This window comes from Drosophila nasuta, chromosome 2R (assembly GCF_023558535.2).
Source record: "Drosophila nasuta strain 15112-1781.00 chromosome 2R, ASM2355853v1, whole genome shotgun sequence".
NCBI lineage: Eukaryota > Metazoa > Arthropoda > Insecta > Diptera > Drosophilidae > Drosophila > Drosophila nasuta.
The window spans coordinates 19003416-19020529 of record NC_083456.1 but is presented as its reverse complement, the minus strand read 5'-3'; the positions used below and the strand labels follow the sequence as shown (position 1 = coordinate 19020529).

At 42.1% G+C, this 17114-nt stretch overlaps 6 protein-coding genes across 8 annotated transcripts; 3 read left to right on the top strand and 3 right to left on the bottom strand.

Moving 5' to 3' along the window:
- Positions 1–600: 600 nt before the first annotated feature.
- LOC132787504 (vacuolar protein sorting-associated protein 16 homolog) lies at positions 601–3914 on the bottom strand. Its single transcript, XM_060794573.1, is given in 10 exon segments — positions 601–959; positions 1015–1610; positions 1670–1953; positions 2012–2160; positions 2217–2372; positions 2413–2480; positions 2482–3092; positions 3147–3417; positions 3485–3674; positions 3758–3914. Coding segments are annotated over 10 exon segments (2529 nt in total). The 5' UTR covers positions 3814–3914; the 3' UTR covers positions 601–811.
- A 257-nt stretch (positions 3915–4171) lies between these two features.
- On the top strand, positions 4172–6099 carry LOC132787503 (tryptophan--tRNA ligase, cytoplasmic). The gene is made up of 4 exons (XM_060794572.1): positions 4172–4515; positions 4591–5002; positions 5064–5643; positions 5708–6099. The coding sequence occupies exons 1-4, from the start codon at positions 4308–4310 to the stop codon at positions 5810–5812; spliced, it is 1305 nt and encodes a 434-aa protein (XP_060650555.1). The 5' UTR covers positions 4172–4307; the 3' UTR covers positions 5813–6099.
- A 1288-nt stretch (positions 6100–7387) lies between these two features.
- Positions 7388–9011, top strand: LOC132785632 (uncharacterized). 2 transcript variants are annotated; one of them, XM_060791819.1, is made up of 3 exons: positions 7388–7715; positions 7769–8560; positions 8620–9011. In XM_060791819.1, exons 2-3 carry the CDS (start codon positions 7914–7916, stop codon positions 8888–8890), a joined length of 918 nt encoding a protein of 305 aa, XP_060647802.1. In that variant the 5' UTR covers positions 7388–7715; positions 7769–7913; the 3' UTR covers positions 8891–9011. The 2 variants fall into 2 exon arrangements, with proteins under 2 accessions (XP_060647802.1, XP_060647803.1); XM_060791820.1 differs by having other exon boundaries at positions 7388–7777; positions 7868–8560.
- A 233-nt stretch (positions 9012–9244) lies between these two features.
- On the bottom strand, positions 9245–11049 carry LOC132785630 (ATPase H(+)-transporting accessory protein 2). Of its 2 annotated transcripts, none has more exons than XM_060791818.1 (3): positions 10891–11049; positions 10306–10658; positions 9245–10237 (listed from the first exon to the last, which is right to left on the bottom strand). In XM_060791818.1, exons 1-3 carry the CDS (start codon positions 10931–10933, stop codon positions 9671–9673), a joined length of 963 nt encoding a protein of 320 aa, XP_060647801.1. In that variant the 5' UTR covers positions 10934–11049; the 3' UTR covers positions 9245–9670. The 2 variants fall into 2 exon arrangements, with proteins under 2 accessions (XP_060647801.1, XP_060647800.1); XM_060791817.1 differs by having other exon boundaries at positions 10306–10685; positions 10891–11001.
- Positions 11050–11581: 532 nt separating this feature from the next.
- LOC132785669 (uncharacterized) lies at positions 11582–15173 on the top strand. Its single transcript, XM_060791866.1, has 6 exons — positions 11582–11922; positions 11991–12920; positions 12977–13183; positions 13303–13853; positions 13913–13988; positions 14049–15173. Exons 1-6 carry the CDS (start codon positions 11668–11670, stop codon positions 14988–14990), a joined length of 2961 nt encoding a protein of 986 aa, XP_060647849.1. The 5' UTR covers positions 11582–11667; the 3' UTR covers positions 14991–15173.
- LOC132785670 (D-beta-hydroxybutyrate dehydrogenase, mitochondrial) lies at positions 15165–16513 on the bottom strand. The gene is made up of 3 exons (XM_060791867.1): positions 16467–16513; positions 16115–16252; positions 15165–16054 (listed from the first exon to the last, which is right to left on the bottom strand). The coding sequence occupies exons 1-3, from the start codon at positions 16496–16498 to the stop codon at positions 15175–15177; spliced, it is 1050 nt and encodes a 349-aa protein (XP_060647850.1). The 5' UTR covers positions 16499–16513; the 3' UTR covers positions 15165–15174.
- Between the last annotated feature and the right edge of the window lie 601 nt (positions 16514–17114).

The window sequence follows — 17114 nt, the reverse complement described above, 5'->3', positions numbered from 1 at the left end:
AAACAATAAATTGAATATACCTATTTCTATATTTAAATGTATTTCATCTTATATAAGACTGCTGTTATGTTCGTAAATATATTTAATATATATTATTATTAACGAAAAAAAAACATACAAATTATAAACAAACAAAAAAATATGAAAATAACAAAACGAAAATCAACACAAAAAAAAAAATGAAAAGATTTAAGCTACATGAATAAATAATGTATTCATAGTCTACCTACATGCATACGATTAATTATGTACTATACTACAAATATTATGTACTGTAATTTACTAAAATTCATAACTATGTATATGTAGAGAATAATTGATGCATACGTGTATGTAACCATCAACAAAATCAACTTATATATCTATATATATATATATTGTAACAAGGGCTAAAGTTGTAGAGACTTGAAATATAACGGGTTTAATATCAAATAACCTACATATACACAAAACGACATCATTATCATTATCATCATCATCCACACAACAACAAAACAAGTAGTAAAATGTTCTCTTTTTGCTTTATGTGATCTATTATACATATACATAACTACATATACATATGTATTTCATATACTATGTGTACAATAAAAAATGTCCTTGAACAAATTGTTGGTTTTATTATTTCAGTGGTCCAAGTTCAAATTGGCAATCTCTCACTTTCAATATTAACAATTTTATTGGGTATATTTATAATCGAAGTTGAGATAGTAATATGGTATAAGAGCTACCCCGGCTCAGATAATTAAATTACAGCAATCGATGGAACATATAATAAATAATCATATATTATGTTTGGGGAATGTTTTGTTCATCTTCTCGCTTCTAGCATGGCAATCGCATTACCGATCTTTTCGATCAGTCCCTGATCTCTTAACACTCGAATCTTCAACTGCAGCTCATACAGACAGTGCATGTCTCGTTGTTCAAAGGCGCAATCAATGGCCTCATCGTACAAACTATAAATATATACATTTTAGTAAGCACAAAATTTAAAAATATATATCAACTCACTTGGCTCGCATGTACCAATGCACCTTGCGTTGATCTGGACATCGTGCAATATACTTTTGTGCCTCCTTTGCATTTTCCTGCTGCACACAAACCTCTACGAAAGGTTCATAGCCGATGGGACTCTTTTTGCTTTTTGAGAACTTTTCTAGCTCCGTCCAGTTGTGTTTCTCGGCTAAGGTCAGTATTCGCATCCACCAGAAACGTCGATCCGGCACCTTGTAATCGGTTTTCATCTTCTCGGCTTCTTTGAGTTCACCTCTTCTCAGCAGCTCCAACATAGTATCATGTATAGATAGACCACTCATAGATTCGCCGCCATTCGGTTTATTAGCATGTGTTTTTTGCATTTTAAGGAGGCGTGCCGTGTCGGCGCATAGTTCAGCCTCCACAGTGCAACGACCCTGCGAGTAGCTGTTGCCAATTAGCGACAGATTTGATTCAAGTCCTTCGCTATCAATTGCATTATTGAAATGATATTCAGCAATGGACTTGTGATCATCCTCAGTGTTGTAGATATCGTAAAGTGCAGTTCGACTTGACTCTGACATAATTTTCTTATAGATATTCAAAGCCAAGGGATAGTTACGTATTAGCATCTAAGAATTAAATAGTTTAGTTAAAATTTCAAAAGATAAAATGCCAACTAGGAACTCACATGGAAATTGGAAAGCATCATTTTCTTCTTTATTTCCAGCAGCACCGATGTCACTAGTTCGGTATCCCCAGATTGTGTGGCACTGGCAACAGCTCGTTCAAATTCTTCCATCTTGAGCAGTAACGGCACCTGCAATGAGGCACGCGGCTCCATCTCCAGCAGTATGATGGCCAGCTTATCGCGTCCGCTTTGGTGCGCTTTCTCAGCAATGTTGCAGTAGGAAATACCCTCAATGGAAGGATTCTTGAACTTCTCCGTAATCTTGCGAGCCACCTCATTATCGTCTGCAAATTGATTATAATGAAATGGTATAAAGCGAATGTCGAGACGCGCAACTCTTACTCGGATCATGCATAATTTTATGGTAAGCCCAATGCTCTAAAATCCAAGATTCGGGTAGCTTTAGATGCTTTGCTACTTGGATGGCCACACCATAGTGCTTGCGAAAGACCAAACGGCTAAGAATGACATCAGGTTTCAGATGCGTGAATCTGTGAATATGGCGTTAATTAAGCAAAGATAAAGATTTGTTGATCTGGCAACTTACTGTTTATAAGTTAGCGGGATGGCAATTTTCTCGTGCCGCAACGTATTCAAAACTCGCAATATTCTTAGGATGTGCATATACTCTTCTGGATTATGTGACGGAATGAATCCCTTGCCAAAATATGCTGTCTACAATTAATAAATTATTTTAATATTTCTTGTGACTAAGATATTTCGGAATCATACCCGCATTAAACTTTTTTTGCGTCTCGGGGCAAAACTCATAGGTAGCCGCCTCGATGCATTCGTTGACAGCCAATTCAATGTTGGGATCGACACATGCTCAGATATTCATCTGATTTATAGGACTTCTCTTCGAACTTCTTCTGCGCTTCAAACAGATAGCTGGCCGGCGCTTGGCTGTTCACCGCAAATATATTTTCCACACATTTGGGCAAACGTTGTATCATTTCATGTGAACTCTGCGTTATGATGCGCACACCATCCATTTCGGCTACAAGGAACATGATGGGATCGTAGGGGAATTCACTACGATCCGCATTGCGATTTACAATCAGCAGATACGACGGATAGGAAATGACGACAGCATCGGCATCTGTGTTGTGCGTGTTCATAATCCATTCAATTTGCAACGGCTTATCCTTTCGTCCAGTATCAAATTCACAGTACTTTTGCTGCATATCAACGCTGCCCAGCCAAAGCAATCCAGTGTTTGTGTACAATGCCAAATGCTGATGGTTGTACGATGCCGATATCTTGATGATTCGATCATACGGTTTCTCAAACAAGTTCGCTGTTATAGTACCCACTGTCTGACCGTGCATTAGCTTAATAACTTCACGTTCCCGACCCAGCAAGCAATAGCTATTGCGTCCTTCTGTAATAATCTCCCAGCAGGAACAGCTGACGTTCGAATCTACAATTTATATTGTTAATGTGTTATTATTAATTAGCCTTTTAATCAGCTTACTTGGTAAGTCGGGTAGCTTGCGCTCCGATTTATTGCTGTTCTGCTTTAGGAAGATGCGACCAGATGTGGTCCTCACGGCGACACCAGTGCCGGCCGCAGATTGAAAGACTTTGGCCTCCAGAATCTTAATGACACTCGCCTCGCCGCCAATACTGTAGGACTCCTTCTCGTTACCAAACATGTCAAACACAAAGACTTTGGCATTCTCCAGCACACAAATGAGCTCCTCCGTGTCTGACCAGCCCATAGAGATGAGTTTACCATGATTCCACTGCAACCATTTTAGCTCATATGTAGTTATGGACACCTCAAAACACTTTCCCGTTCCGTTTGCTTACCAATATGTGACCAGTCTCATTTCCGGTGGTATCAAAAATCCTTATCATCGACCGGGAACTACCTTGAACTGGCACTAGCTGCGCCATATCACGTATGACTGCCAAAGGACCACCATATGGAGCTGCAACCAGTTGCATATACTCTAAATCAATATCGATCGGCCAGTCGGGTGTCGCCAGCTCCACTTTTCTGTGGGCGTTGAATCGCAAAATTAAAGTAACGAATTGGTTGCAATAGTTCTTCAACTAATTAAGTTTTGATTGGTGTATTACCTATAGTAGTCTGGTCGCACCTTGAACCACTCTCCAGTATTATACATAATCGGCATCTTGGCAGGATTTATTTAATTACTAAGTGCAGCGCAAAAATAAACAGCCGTTGTGCATTTTTTCAGTCGCCTCCTTTGTTGTGGTTGTTAGAAGCCGTCAGTGTTGACACGTAACTGTTACTTTGTCACGAGTCACAAGTAGCAACTACAGTGAAGATGAAGGTGTAACAAATTTGATTTTAACGTTAGCCATGCAGAAATAATTCAATACATTATTTATTATAGTTAATTGGATTTTTAAAAATAGTTTTTATTATTTACCTATAAGCATATAAATAATTATCACTTTTCTACTTCTCCACTTCCGCAGCCCACACACGCTGCGAACAGCTGTGCATGAGAAACTGAAGTGTCAGTCGAACGAAACGTGTGTGAGCTGCTAATCACTTCACTGCTGTTTCTTGCACATGTGAAAGGCCAATTTCAACAGCCAGTATTATACGCTAAAGCAACACGCTTAAATCGACAAAACACACTAAATAGAATATAAACAAATGGCGGAAGTTAAACAAACGGTTGTTGAAGGCGTCGATGCACTAACGTTGAACGGCAAATCAGACGCGGACACTGTGGAAACGGCAACCGATGCACAGGCCCAAGAAACTGCAGGAGACGAAGCAACAACAAATGCGGATGATGTTGTGGATCCATGGAACGTTGCTAGCAGCAACGATGCAGGCGTCGACTACGACAAGCTAATAAGTATGCAATATAAATTGCGCTTCAATAGCCAAATTAGTATTTATTTGTGTTTGTGTGTGTGTTGACACGTTGCAGAGCGCTTCGGTTCAAGTAAAATCGATGATGAACTTATCGCACGATTTGAAAAAATTACGGGGAAGCCAGCTCACCACTTTCTTAGACGTGGCCTGTTCTTCTCGCATCGCGATCTGCACACGATACTTACACTACGCGAGCAGGGCAAACCCTTCTATTTATACACTGGCCGTGGGCCCAGCTCGGGATCCTTGCACATTGGTCACTTGGTGCCGTTTATTATGACCAAATGGCTGCAGGAGACATTCGATGTACCGCTGATCATTCAACTTACTGACGATGAGAAAACATTGTGGAAAGACCTTAAAATCGAGGAAGCCATCAAATTGGCCCGCGAGAATGCCAAGGATATTGTTGCTATGGGATTCGATGTGAACAAGACGTTCATCTTCAACAATCTGGAGTTTATGGGGTGAGTTGAAAGTGAACATTTAAAGTAAATTATATTTATCCATTGTGTTTTTGGCTTACAGTAAATGTCCCGCTATGTACCAGAATATTATACGCATTCAGAAGTGTGTCACCTTTAATCAGGTGAAGGGCATTTTCGGCTTTGGCGACTCTGATATCATTGGCAAGATTGGCTTTCCCGCCGCCCAGGCAGCGCCGGCGCTGTCCAGCACATTTCCCTTCATCTTTGGCAATAAGAAGGTGCATTGCTTGATACCCTGCGCCATCGATCAGGATCCCTATTTCCGCATGACACGCGATGTGGCTCCGCGTCTGGGTTTCCCCAAATGTGCGCTGCTGCACTCAAGCTTCTTTCCAGCATTGCAGGGCGCCAAGACGAAAATGTCGGCCAGCGAGCAAAACTCTGCTGTGTTCTTAACCGACACGCCGAAGCAGGTTAAGAATAAGATCAATAAATATGCATTTTCTGGCGGACGCGTCACTGTGGAGGAGCATCGTAAGCTGGGCGGCATTCCCGACATAGATGTGGCATATCAACTGTTGAAATTCTTCCTGGAGGACGATACCAAACTGGAGGAAGTGCGTGTGGCCTACAGCAAGGGTGAAATGCTCACCGGAGAAATCAAGAAGCTCGCTATTGAGGTAAGCTAATGTGAAGTTATCCACAAGTTAAGTAAGACATTGATATCAATTCGTTGGCCTGCAGACTGTTACGCCCATTGTGGAGCAGCATCAGGCTGCGCGTAAACTGATCACGGATGAGGTGCTGGACAAATACTTTGAGCTGCGACCTTTGAAATACGGCAGTTAAAAGTACATAAACGATATGTACACAAGCATTAATAGCAAACAAATAAAAAAAAAGAATGTTTAACGTAATAAATTAAATATTAAACTTATTCACATTTTTAACAAAAGTGAACAAGTCTAAAAAAAGCAAAGAATTATATTTATTGAACGTTTGTCACAGCTGAAAGCTTGCTACACTTTCTTAAGCTTCATTGTGCTCGCTATTTATTTACTAAGCAAAACAGAAAAAATATATTGTTTGATTATTTTTATACGCACTAAACAATAAACGTAAACTCCGTCTCCGATTTTCAAATGCTAACGTCTGACCCACTTTTGGTAGCTGTAAAAATGCTGTAAAACTCCGTTGAAACCATTCGCTTGACCGGTCGCGTCAGACTGGGAAGCTGAAGCTATATATACTACAGTGAGTGACATATGTATTCGTACTATTTTATTATTTACTTCCTATTCGTCGCAACTAAGGTGGGAGGTGTGGGAGGCAGCTGGAAATACAGCTAAATCAACAAGAGGTATACGTAGCTTCGCAAAAATGTAATAATTTCCGTGTAATCTGAGAGCTATTGAATGGGTTCCATTGCACTAAACTTCTATTTTGGGCTGTCGAGTTGAGTGGAGCTTACATCATACACGGTCGCTACAGTTCAGACGGGTTTAATGAATCTGTGACAATCTAGGGCAAAGGGTGTCATAATCTATAAAATTAAGATATTTGCAGTAAGCAGGAATCGAGAATTAAAATTGTCTTATATTTTTTTGGTTATAAAACTAAAAAGCTATACTTTTTAGTAACTATACTAATACGACTAATATGTTATTATTCTTATTGAGGGTTAATTTATGCATTAGATTCCCAATTTTTGTTCTTTTTTGAAATTGGTAGTTTTTTCAAATTGAATCACAACACAGCTTGACTAAATATAAAGTATTTATTAGTCTTGATTTACTGTTTAAAAATAATTATTTTTGCCCGAGTTTTTGTACTAACTAAATTTTTTTGAAAACTAAATTTTTAATTATTATATTGTATTATAATATGACAGCTACTCTTATATTCATTTTATATAAATGTTTTAATTTAATTTATTGAACGAGTATCTTTAAGCCATTAAGATTGGATCAAGATTTTGTAGGACTAGGTGACTATCAGGTATATACAAGTCGACTTCAGCTTTCTAATACAATTTTTTTGTGTAAATAAGGTAGCTAAAGATTTAAACTGAAAATTGAGAGCCTATGACGTTAAGTTATAGCCCTCATGGGCTAATAATACATTCAGCTAAGCTAAGCTAAGCTGAGTTGGAATACCCAATACGGCAAAGTCTTTCCTATGCATGAACATAGTATATATACAATATGTGGATATATACATATTTTTTTTAATTAAGCCAAAACACTTGTGTTTACACGCGTTGAAAATAGTACATATATCGTATATATGTATATGTGTGTGTACATACCTATATATGTATGTATGTGGCTATAGCAGCTCCTCTATATACTGAGCGTCGACTGTGCGACACATGAAGAAGAATGCTGCTCCAAAGAAAAACTCAAAGTGAAGTTGTGGCGATCGACGACGACGACGACGATCCACAAGGCAGCCCATAAGCCAAACGCGACTCCAACTTTGCACACGCGCTCATCTTCAACTCTGCCGCTTACAACAAACAATGCAAGGAAATTAAGCCGCAGCAGCCACCTTTTGTTATTGTCGTAGTTGGTGTTGTTGTTGTTGTTGTTGTCACTGGGCAGGTATACAAAAGGAAAAGCCGACAGATCGATAGTGCGATCCTGTTGTTGACACACGTACAAAGGGCACTTGTCAACTGGAGACGCCAACAGCGAGCCATCATGATCACTTTTGCTCCATTTGTGGTGATGTGTGATGAATGATGAGATTGGTGAGCCATCATTTATCAAAGGGAAAACCTTATTTCTAATGCACTATAAACAGTGGCAACAGGTAAACGATACACATACAATTACATACAAAATATACGCAATCGAAAGTGTTCCCATTGCAACGCACAATCGTCTTGGGATCATTGGCCAGCGGCAACTCATCGTCAGCAGTCGCAGAACGCAAATCGGCTTAAGCGATGAGTGATCAACTGCTCAGCGCTGCCGCGGACGATCCTCCAGCCACACTCTTGCCCACACCCGTTGCACTGCCGAGCCCCTATGCGGATGCTGAGTCCAATGAGCAGCCGGTGCTGCTTGAACTTGGCGCTGCCACGCCTACAGCCAGCTTGAACTACACACTGGCGCCGGATGGTGGCGGTCTCTTGACCTATTCGACGCCACATAGTCTCTCCTATTCGCCCACTTTGATGACGAGCTACGACAAGCCGACACATTCGCATTCACATCCACATCCGCAGCACTTGATGACGCCCACCTACAGCATAAGTATTCCACAGACAGTTTCCATGTGGCCAGGCGGCGCTGGCGCTGGCGGCACTGGTGCTCCACTTGTGGATGGCAAGCGCAACGACCTCGTCTCTGTGCCGCCACCCACTTACATGACATACAGCGCCAGCGGAGCCATCGAGGTGGAGATTGCCAAGGAACAAAATCCTGCTTGGCGTGAGAAAGCGCTCCAAATGGAGAAGGACTATCGACGCACAGCTTGTGATCGGGAACGAACTCGGATGCGGGACATGAACAAGGCATTTGACCTGCTGCGCTCCAAGTTGCCAATTTCCAAGCCCAATGGCAAGAAGTACTCGAAAATCGAGAGTTTACGGTAAGCTAAGCAAGCATATAAATTCCTCAGCAATTATTTTATATCGTTTCATTGCACAGCATTGCCATCAACTACATCAATCATCTGCAGGCCATGTTGCGGGATAATCATGTGATGCCCGAAACGGATCTGACCTCATTCAAATGCAGCAGCAGTTCCTCTATTCATTACGAAGTGCAATCCCATCATCATCATCATCACGCTGCCAGTTACGACTACGACAATAGCGCTTCGGCGGCAACATCTTCGCAAAACGGTTGCAACTGGAGCGGCGGCAGCAGCGGATCCCCCAGCTATGAAACGAATGCCAAGGAACATTGGAACACGTAGCGGTAAAGGGTCAACACAGTTAATCCTCCAAATTGCCAAAGAACTAGGATGCAGTTACAATTGTGTTGATTTCGGAAATATGTATTTTTTCTATACTTGCAATAAAAATTTCTATAAGATACATTACAGCTATTGAAAAAGTAAGGATAAGATATGATATGGTATGATGATGAGTGATTGGTATCAATCAGTTTTCTATAGTGAATTAAATGTTCCTATAACACACACTGATTACAACGGCTGAAAAGTAAGGACAAAAGGCGTGACTCAGAGTGCACGCCCATATACCTAAGCGATACAGGAAAACCCTCAGAGATAAGCCCGATTTTCCCCGATAGCTTAGTCAGTGGCATGGACTTTTTAGGTTATATTTATTTAACGGTAAGTTATTAACATTTTACATGTGATAATTTACATAGTTTCTCGTTTTTTGATATACAGAAATGACTCGAACCTAAAAAGCACAACAAACACAAAAATATAACAAATTATTATAGCTGATAATAATGGAATTACTGAACTGCATTTAAAAATAATAAGTTTGTAATACTTATTTATAGCTCTTATATATGGGATGGTGTTAATATCCAAGTCAACTACACACAACTGCTCTCACACAACACGCACACACAATTTTTCCGCTAATTTGAATTAGAATTGAAATAGTAGAACAGTACATTCGTAATAAAGTTAGTTGACTTTTCGCTACATTGAAATGGGGCGAGATAACAAAGAAAGTAGATTTGTGGTTAGTTGTTTTCTTCTTTACCACCAACTAATTTAGTTGTCCTTCTTCATTCTTGTGGAGGTCATGCGGTAGATGATGGAATCTCTGCCGGGATCCATGGCAGCGATGGCATAGCAGATGGCCAACAGGGACAGGCCAAAGATAACCATGAACCACAGAATGATGTTGAAGATGACGGGATAATCTTGGTTATAGTAGACAGCCAAATTGAAGGGATTCGAATTATCGGACTGAATGGTGTCACGCTTAGAACGCGAGACGGCAGCATCCTTGTCTGTGGATTGCACGAAGAGCACCGAATCGCTGGATTTTTGTGCGGCAGCCAACAGGCGACCAATGGCAGCGGACAGCAGTTTGTTGGCCTCATCCACAGCAACAGATTTCTCGCCATGAGCCTTGGCAATGCCATCGACAGACAGACGAATGATCAGCACGTTTGAGGGCTTGAGCATCTCGGCCAAGTTCTCGGAGGCAGCGTTAATGTAGCCAATCTCCTGCAGGAACTGCTTGTCAGCATTGTGCAGAGCAGGATTCAGGTTCTTGGTGGGCTTGGCAGCTGGGGCATCGGAAGAACCAAAGCAGGCTTTGAATGATTGGACCTGAAAACACATAATTACACATTTATGTAACTCTTCGAAATGATGATAAGCTGCTATCAATAACTTACACCCTCGTCGTACTGTCCGAAGTTGATGTCGCACACAGGCTCGTTGGCAGCCTCCAGCTCAGCAGCCAAGGCATTGAGGGAGTTGCCAGTGTTGGAACCAACCAACTCATAGGACTTCACATTGCCAGCCGAGGTGACATGGCTGAGACCCTCAACATGCACGGCAATCACGCCCTTAGCCAAGTTGAAGGGATCGTTGATGGTAAGACCGCTCCAGTCCGAGTCGCCAACAACGGCATTGCCCATGGCAGCGAACAACACATCACCGACATAATGACTGTTCAGTGGATCGTTGCCCTTGAAGCTGATCGACTTGGGGCTGTTCAGCACAGTGAACTCGCCTGCGGCATGAACTGTTGGTAAAAATAAAAACGAAAAATCTATTAGAATTACATACATATACTTCACTTAATCATACAACTTGATAAAGATTCTGCGCGAACTGAAAAAAAAAGTTGGGGGCTCCAACCTCCACCCTTGTGACAACCAGAATCGATGCGACACTCGAGTTGTGTTTTGAACAATCTACACACTTTTCACAACGCACAATATGTATTCTATGAAGAATTTGATGGATTTACTTACTTGCTGCAATAAACAGCGAGAAAACCACGAAGTTTTGCAACATTTTCAATTTTCTGCCAGGCTTTCAATCATATGACGAACAAACTGCACAGAGAAAAACCTACTACGCTCTCACTGTCATGTGATGGGTAGTTGTTCGGCGTGACCGCAGATTAATTGCTAAAATACCATTATTTTTACTTGGCCACACTATGTTAGTGGTGTGGAAATGTTAAATTTATGCGGGTGTTAAAATCAACTCGACTCAATTGTTTGTATACATTTATTCCTACTTTTAATTTTTATACATTTATTGTTAGATAAACAAAATACTTTCTTTATTCAATCCAATTAAACAAATATTGCTATTAGTGTTTTTTTTAATGTTTGGCAACAGCAATAGCTGTCAACTCCACTTGTTATTTGATTCGCTTTACATGCAGTGCTCTCTAAACTGTAAACTTAGCAGTGGATCTTTTTTACTCAAGAATATGTTGTAAACTGTTTTATTAGTACTATTTAAAGCACTTAGATCGGCTCACACTAAATGATCATCAAGAATCTGTTTTGAGAAATGCTAAGGCAATTTAATAAAAATTTTGAAAAACGTAAAACCATTCAAAAGTGGCGCCTATGCAATTTAGTATTTTTCAGTATATCATAGAGCAGCTGATAGTTGAGTTTTTGGGTATTTCTTGTCCAACCAGCTGACAGTGCCACCTATTTGTTGTGTTTTTACGTTTTGTCTTTGCAAATGCAACAAAAAAAGTGTGTAAAAACACAAAATTAATCTTATAAATGTTTTGGTCGTTAGAGCAGGTTGAGGGCATGTTAGGTGTCCTCAAAACATCCACAGACAAAACTGTAATATACAAATGCCTAGTGAAGCTGCGCACCGATTTGGTAAAAGACAAAGATGGTATTGTGTTGTTTCGTACTGCGGGGGGTGTTCCGGTAATGGTTCGCCTGATTAGTAAACTCAACGAAAAGATAATGGAAGTAGTGCTCAGCATATTGGGCAACTGCTGCACAGACGAGCAGTCTTGTATTGAGGTAAGTTAAGTAATAAGATAAACTGCATTCATCAAAATTAATTTTTTTTTTTATTTATTTTTTGACAGGCTGTTGAGTACAAAGTGATTTTGCCATTGTTGACCATCTTGAAGACTATACCCAATCCTTTGATCCAATGTCGCGCCTGTCGCATGCTCGGCAATCTGGCCAAGAGCAAAAAGGCCTCTCAGTGCTTAAATGTTCATTATAGCGCAATAGCACCAGCTATCTGTCACATCATTGAATCGACGAGTGCAGTGCAAACAAGGATCATGGCATTTCGGGTGTGTCGCTTTCTGCTGGTCAGCAGTCAGTTCTACAAGCATTTCCTTGCCTCCAATGGATTTCTCCAGCTCATGCGCATTTTCATGGCGGTCATGAAGAACAACGAGGCGCCCAAGGAGCCCACGCAGGACATCGAAGTGTCCGCTCTGATTGGACTCAAACGCAATCAGCACCGGGAGAAGTACTTCGAGGAAGTGGCTCGCAATTTGGAAGGCGTGCGAAGCGATATTTTCGATTATCAGATGCTAAAGAACTCGACGCGCAACAATGAGTATATCATGCCTAAGGAAAACGAGGCTGTGGAACTGGCATCGGAGATTCTAAAATGTCTGCTGCTCTTATCCGCTCAGCAAATTGGGGTGCGTGCCTGGGAGACGCTTTCCCGCAACAGTTCCTTCGCCTCCATCGTGTACTTTGTGAAAGAGGACAACGAACAACGCGCTACTGCGCTCAAGATACTTTCCAATTTCTGCAAGGATCCCTGCGCCTTCTATATGCTGAGCACAGCGGATGCCATTGTGGCTGCTTGTGAGCTACTCATGGCCGTCAACATGTCCAAGCCGCTGTCAGAGAGCGAGTGCCGGCATTGCGTCAACATTATATCCACGCTCTCGGCAGATGCTTGCAGTCGTTCCAAGATAAGACGATGCGGCGCTTTGCGCAAACTTGTGGCCATGATTCGAGAGTCACATTCGCAAAGCGAACGCTCTTCGGTAAGTAAAAGCCATCTTCACACAGAGCTTATACTCACCTTTTGCTCTATTTGCAGTTGTTCCACATATTGAACAACTTTCAGTATGACAACATTAGCATGGAATTGCTGCTCTATGAGGGTTTGGTGCCCATGCTGGTGCGTGAGCTGAATGACTATTTGACCAGCGATGAGGATCATCACAGGCGACGGCGCGAGGAGCGTATGCAGGGCGGAAAGAAACGCAAATTGACGGATCCCACGACACCTGAGACACTGAGCAAGGTATTTAAATTTAATATTTGATGTAAGCACAGGTTGAGATTCATTCGCTGGTTGGATTCTGAACTTAACTTATGCAGTTCGTTGTGGAATTATTAATTATTCCTTCCTCTCTTTTGCAGTTTTCTAAGACGCAGGACACGCTTAACTCGGACTTTGAATCGCCTAGCAGTTCACCGCGTTCCTATCGCACCACCAGTCCTTGCAGCTCACGCAGCATGTCGCCCGTTTGCTCGAATCTCATTGCCAATGACGATGATGAAAACTATTCACCTGCCTGCAGTGATGATGACGACGATGATGATGATATCAAGACGACGACAACCAATAATGATACACGTGAATCGCGCATAGCTACAAATCGGGCACAGCCCGCTAATGTCATGGACATATTGAAGCTAATTGATGAGGGCAGTGAAACTATTGACGATACCTTGTCCGACAAGGAGGATCTTGAAGAGCTGAGCTCTGATGTGCCGCCCAAGCTGGCGCAGTTGCGCAATCAGTCCGGCGACACTATTGACATAATTGAGAATCTGATTTATCGCATTACGCTAATGATAAACAAGCGGCCGGAGTTGGGCAAACCGGAGACATTGGACACGCTCATCAGAGCTATTAACATATTTGGTGCGAATAATAATTTTGCCAATGCGCTGACCAACATATTGCTGTAAGTTATAGTTTTAATTGGATGATAAGCTCATTTAATGATTTATATTGTCCTTGCAGTGAAAGCCAGTTCTTTGCCCAGATTATCAAGCACGGCGTTGTACATCAGCTCTATCAACTCACCAAGGTGGATGAGGTGAGAAATCTATTTAATGCTGTCCCTTGAGTTCCGCTAATTTAATTTCTTTTCTTAAAGATGCGCAAGGATGGCTTTGCTTTCCTAGAAACACTGACGAATGTCGGCGAATCCAATTACGGCAAGGAGGAGCTGGTGCGTCTGCTACGCTCCGAGGCCGATCTCAATGCCCAGCAGCGGGCGGCTATTTCGGTGGCCTACATCATCAAGAGCCATCGGCTGCTGTATCAGTTCCTCTACGATGGCAATGCGCTGACGCTGCTCTTCGACATGTTGCTACGCAAGAAGAGCGACAATCTGTATGCGGATGAGGCTGCTGATGCTGTCACTGCCATGTCACGCTTTACGCTGGGCATCACACTGCCCGAGTTCGATGTGGAGGAGGATAACAGCACCACCATCTGTTCCAATCAGCTGAAAGCCTCGACTACGCCGCTGCACGACAATTGTGACATGCGTTTTCTGGTCCACAGCGATGTGGCAGCTGTCGGAGAAGCAGACGAGGCGCTGCTCAGTATTGGCTTTAACAAGCAGTTGCTCTGTGATACCAGCGAAGTCTTCAATAAGATGCTGAACAGCGACTTTCGTGAGGGCCACAAGGGAGAGATACAGCTGTGTGATTATACGGCCAACGGTTTGCGCTACTTTCTGCATTTGATTAGCTGCCATGCGCGGCATTTAAGCATGCCCGATTATGCGGCCTTGTTGCAGGCCTTTGAGATGTCGCGTGTCTACATAATTCCTGAACTGGAGAAGTTGCTGTACGAACGTCTCATCGAATTTCTTGACTCACACAACTGCCTGCGTCTACTGGAATGGGCGTTAAAGAACTATCATGCCGAGCTCACAGAGACGGCCATCAGTTACTATTTGTGCGCCACATTATCGTCGTCAGACAAGTTGCTGCTGTTTCGCGCTGCCGAAGATTCTACCTATGCCACCGAATGGTTCCAGCTGCTCAACGATGCGGTCTACGAACGTTGTCGCAGCACTGGCTATTAACTGCCCCCCCCCACTTAAGATTGATGTGCCAAAACGAAGGCAAGCAAAACAACAACAACAACCGCCTGTGGTGCCCAGTGTATTTAAACTATGCCCGACCACAGCCAAAAGCAAAAACATTAGTACCATTTCAATGCAGTTCAAATAAAACTATAGACTATATCTAGATACTAACAACAATAACTCAACGCCTTGTTGATTCATAAGTGGGCATCGCACAGAAACGCACAACCAACCAATCCGTTAGAGGCGTTGGACAGATGCCGAACAGCCAGCGATAGATTCTATAGCGCCATGGTTCGTGTATATAGATTGCAGCTGGTTGCGTGTTGGTGAGAGCATCTTTAAACTTTGACAGCAACTCGTTGTCCCGCAGCTTGTTGGGTGCCTTGAAGCCCGACAACATGCTCAGATACTCGTTGAACTTGGTGAAGTATGTGCCGTAGTATGACAACTGTTCCTCGCTGAAGGCTTCGAGCATTTGCTGCGCATGCTGTTGCTGGCGTGCAGCAATATTGCTGTCCATTACAAAGGAACCGGGTATAAAGTTGACCACTTCCATGTCGTATTGCTGCAGCTCAATGCGCAACGCATCCGTCCAGCCACGCAGCGCTGCCTTGGAGGCGGCATAAGGCGCCAGAGCAGGCAACGCATGCAGTCCACAGTGGCTGGTCACGTTGATGATGCGTCCACGATGTTGCCGGAGTAGTGGCAATAGTTGTCGGGTTAGACGCATTGTGCCCAGCAGATTGCAATTGATCTGCAGCTCAATCTGCGATGGCAACTGCCATTCGAATTCACCGAAGCACATTACTCCCGCATTGTTGACCAACGCCATCAACTGATAATTGCTGTTGTGCAGCAACTGTTGCAGCTTCGTTTGCAACTGTTCGATGGACTCGGGTTTCAGCAGATCCAGTTGCCAGGTAAGCATGCGTTGCTGCCGTGCTCCATTCTCGGTGTTCAGCTGCTGCAGCAATTGAGCTCCTTGGGATTGCAGATTGTGACAGCAGGAGATGACCGTCATATTGAGTGCTTGGTGACAATAAACCGCCAGTGAATGGCTGTTGATAGAATTGAACATTAGACAAGCCAATGCGTTGAATGTTTCGCTTTGTTCTTACCCCAATCCTGAATCACAACCTGTCACCAGCACCACTTGGTGCTCGCCCACACTCAGCTGGCGTCGTCCTAATCCCAGAGTGCGCTTCAAGGCACGCCACAATTGCCTACAGCTAGCCATATCAGAGGTTCTAGATCGACTGAAGCGAGGCCCCCCACAAAAAGAACAAATAAAATGCAAACCCAAAACGAAATCATTCATGTATACGCTGTGTGTTATGTGCATATAAAACATATGTGTCTCCATATCTACCTGTATACATTATCTATATATGTACGTATTCGTATGTAAGTATATATTGTTTATATTCCCTTTTGTTGCAGTGTTTGTGCCTTGCAAGAGTCAAGGCTTACCTGCAGATTAGGCTGGTGCCAAAAAAATGCATGACGCAGTCGTCCAGCTGGTTTGTGTAACTAACTTTATCATTTTACTCTTGCAGCCGGGCAGCATCATTTTATTGATCAGTTTGTGACGTCTCTTAAGAATTACTTCTTAATTGATCATTGAGAATTGAGATAAACTGCCGCTCAACTGAATAGGTTTAATAGGTTGAAAGTAGGAGCCGATTTGAAGATATGCTGAAAAAGAAAGTTAAGCATTATTGTCATCTATCCCATCTCATTAATCTTAAATATCAGTATTTGGAAATTCGATTTTACACTTCTAGAATTTAGCAATCTCAGCAATCTTTACAAAACTTTAAAGGAATTCTAGTTACTATATTTCCCGAATTAAGTTATCTTCATATTATTAACATTAATCAATATTTAATTTTAATTTTAATTTAAAATTTTAATTAACTTTATCATTTGCAGCAGGTCAGCATCATTTTATAAAGCAGTTACGTCTGCTAAGAAGTTATACTTACTCATGAGTTATACTTTAAAAGCAATTTAAGTATTATTGTCCTCTATCTCATCTTATCAATCTTAAAAATATTTTTTTGAAATTTCAATTTTACATTTCTTGAATTTAGCTGTCTTTGTAACAATCATTCAAAA

Excerpts from the sequence above, each read along its gene's own strand:
- LOC132787503 (XM_060794572.1), top strand. The coding sequence starts at position 4,308 with ATGGCGGAAGTTAAACAAACGGTTGTTGAAGGCGTCGATGCACTAACG. Across the intron at positions 5,003-5,063 it reads AACAATCTGGAGTTTATGGG|TAAATGTCCCGCTATGTACC; the intron begins GTGAGTTGAAAG and ends TTTGGCTTACAG. Across the intron at positions 5,644-5,707 it reads TCAAGAAGCTCGCTATTGAG|ACTGTTACGCCCATTGTGGA; the intron begins GTAAGCTAATGT and ends GTTGGCCTGCAG.
- LOC132785669 (XM_060791866.1), top strand. The coding sequence starts at position 11,668 with ATGTTTTGGTCGTTAGAGCAGGTTGAGGGCATGTTAGGTGTCCTCAAA. Across the intron at positions 12,921-12,976 it reads CGCAAAGCGAACGCTCTTCG|TTGTTCCACATATTGAACAA; the intron begins GTAAGTAAAAGC and ends CTCTATTTGCAG. Across the intron at positions 13,184-13,302 it reads CACCTGAGACACTGAGCAAG|TTTTCTAAGACGCAGGACAC; the intron begins GTATTTAAATTT and ends TCTCTTTTGCAG.
- LOC132785670 (XM_060791867.1), bottom strand. The coding sequence starts at position 16,498 with ATGCATTTTTTTGGCACCAGCCTAATCTGCAG. Across the intron at positions 16,253-16,466 it reads GGCACCAGCCTAATCTGCAG|TCGATCTAGAACCTCTGATA; the intron begins GTAAGCCTTGAC and ends GCCTCGCTTCAG. Across the intron at positions 16,055-16,114 it reads GGTTGTGATTCAGGATTGGG|CCATTCACTGGCGGTTTATT; the intron begins GTAAGAACAAAG and ends TTCTATCAACAG.
- LOC132785630 (XM_060791817.1), bottom strand. The coding sequence starts at position 10,933 with ATGTTGCAAAACTTCGTGGTTTTCTCGCTGTTTATTGCAGCAA. Across the intron at positions 10,686-10,890 it reads CTCGCTGTTTATTGCAGCAA|ATTTTTCGTTTTTATTTTTA; the intron begins GTAAGTAAATCC and ends TAATTCTAATAG. Across the intron at positions 10,238-10,305 it reads TCGGACAGTACGACGAGGGT|GTCCAATCATTCAAAGCCTG; the intron begins GTAAGTTATTGA and ends ATGTGTTTTCAG.
- LOC132785632 (XM_060791819.1), top strand. The coding sequence starts at position 7,914 with ATGAGTGATCAACTGCTCAGCGCTGCCGCGGACGATCCTCCAGCCACA. Across the intron at positions 8,561-8,619 it reads TCGAAAATCGAGAGTTTACG|CATTGCCATCAACTACATCA; the intron begins GTAAGCTAAGCA and ends TTCATTGCACAG.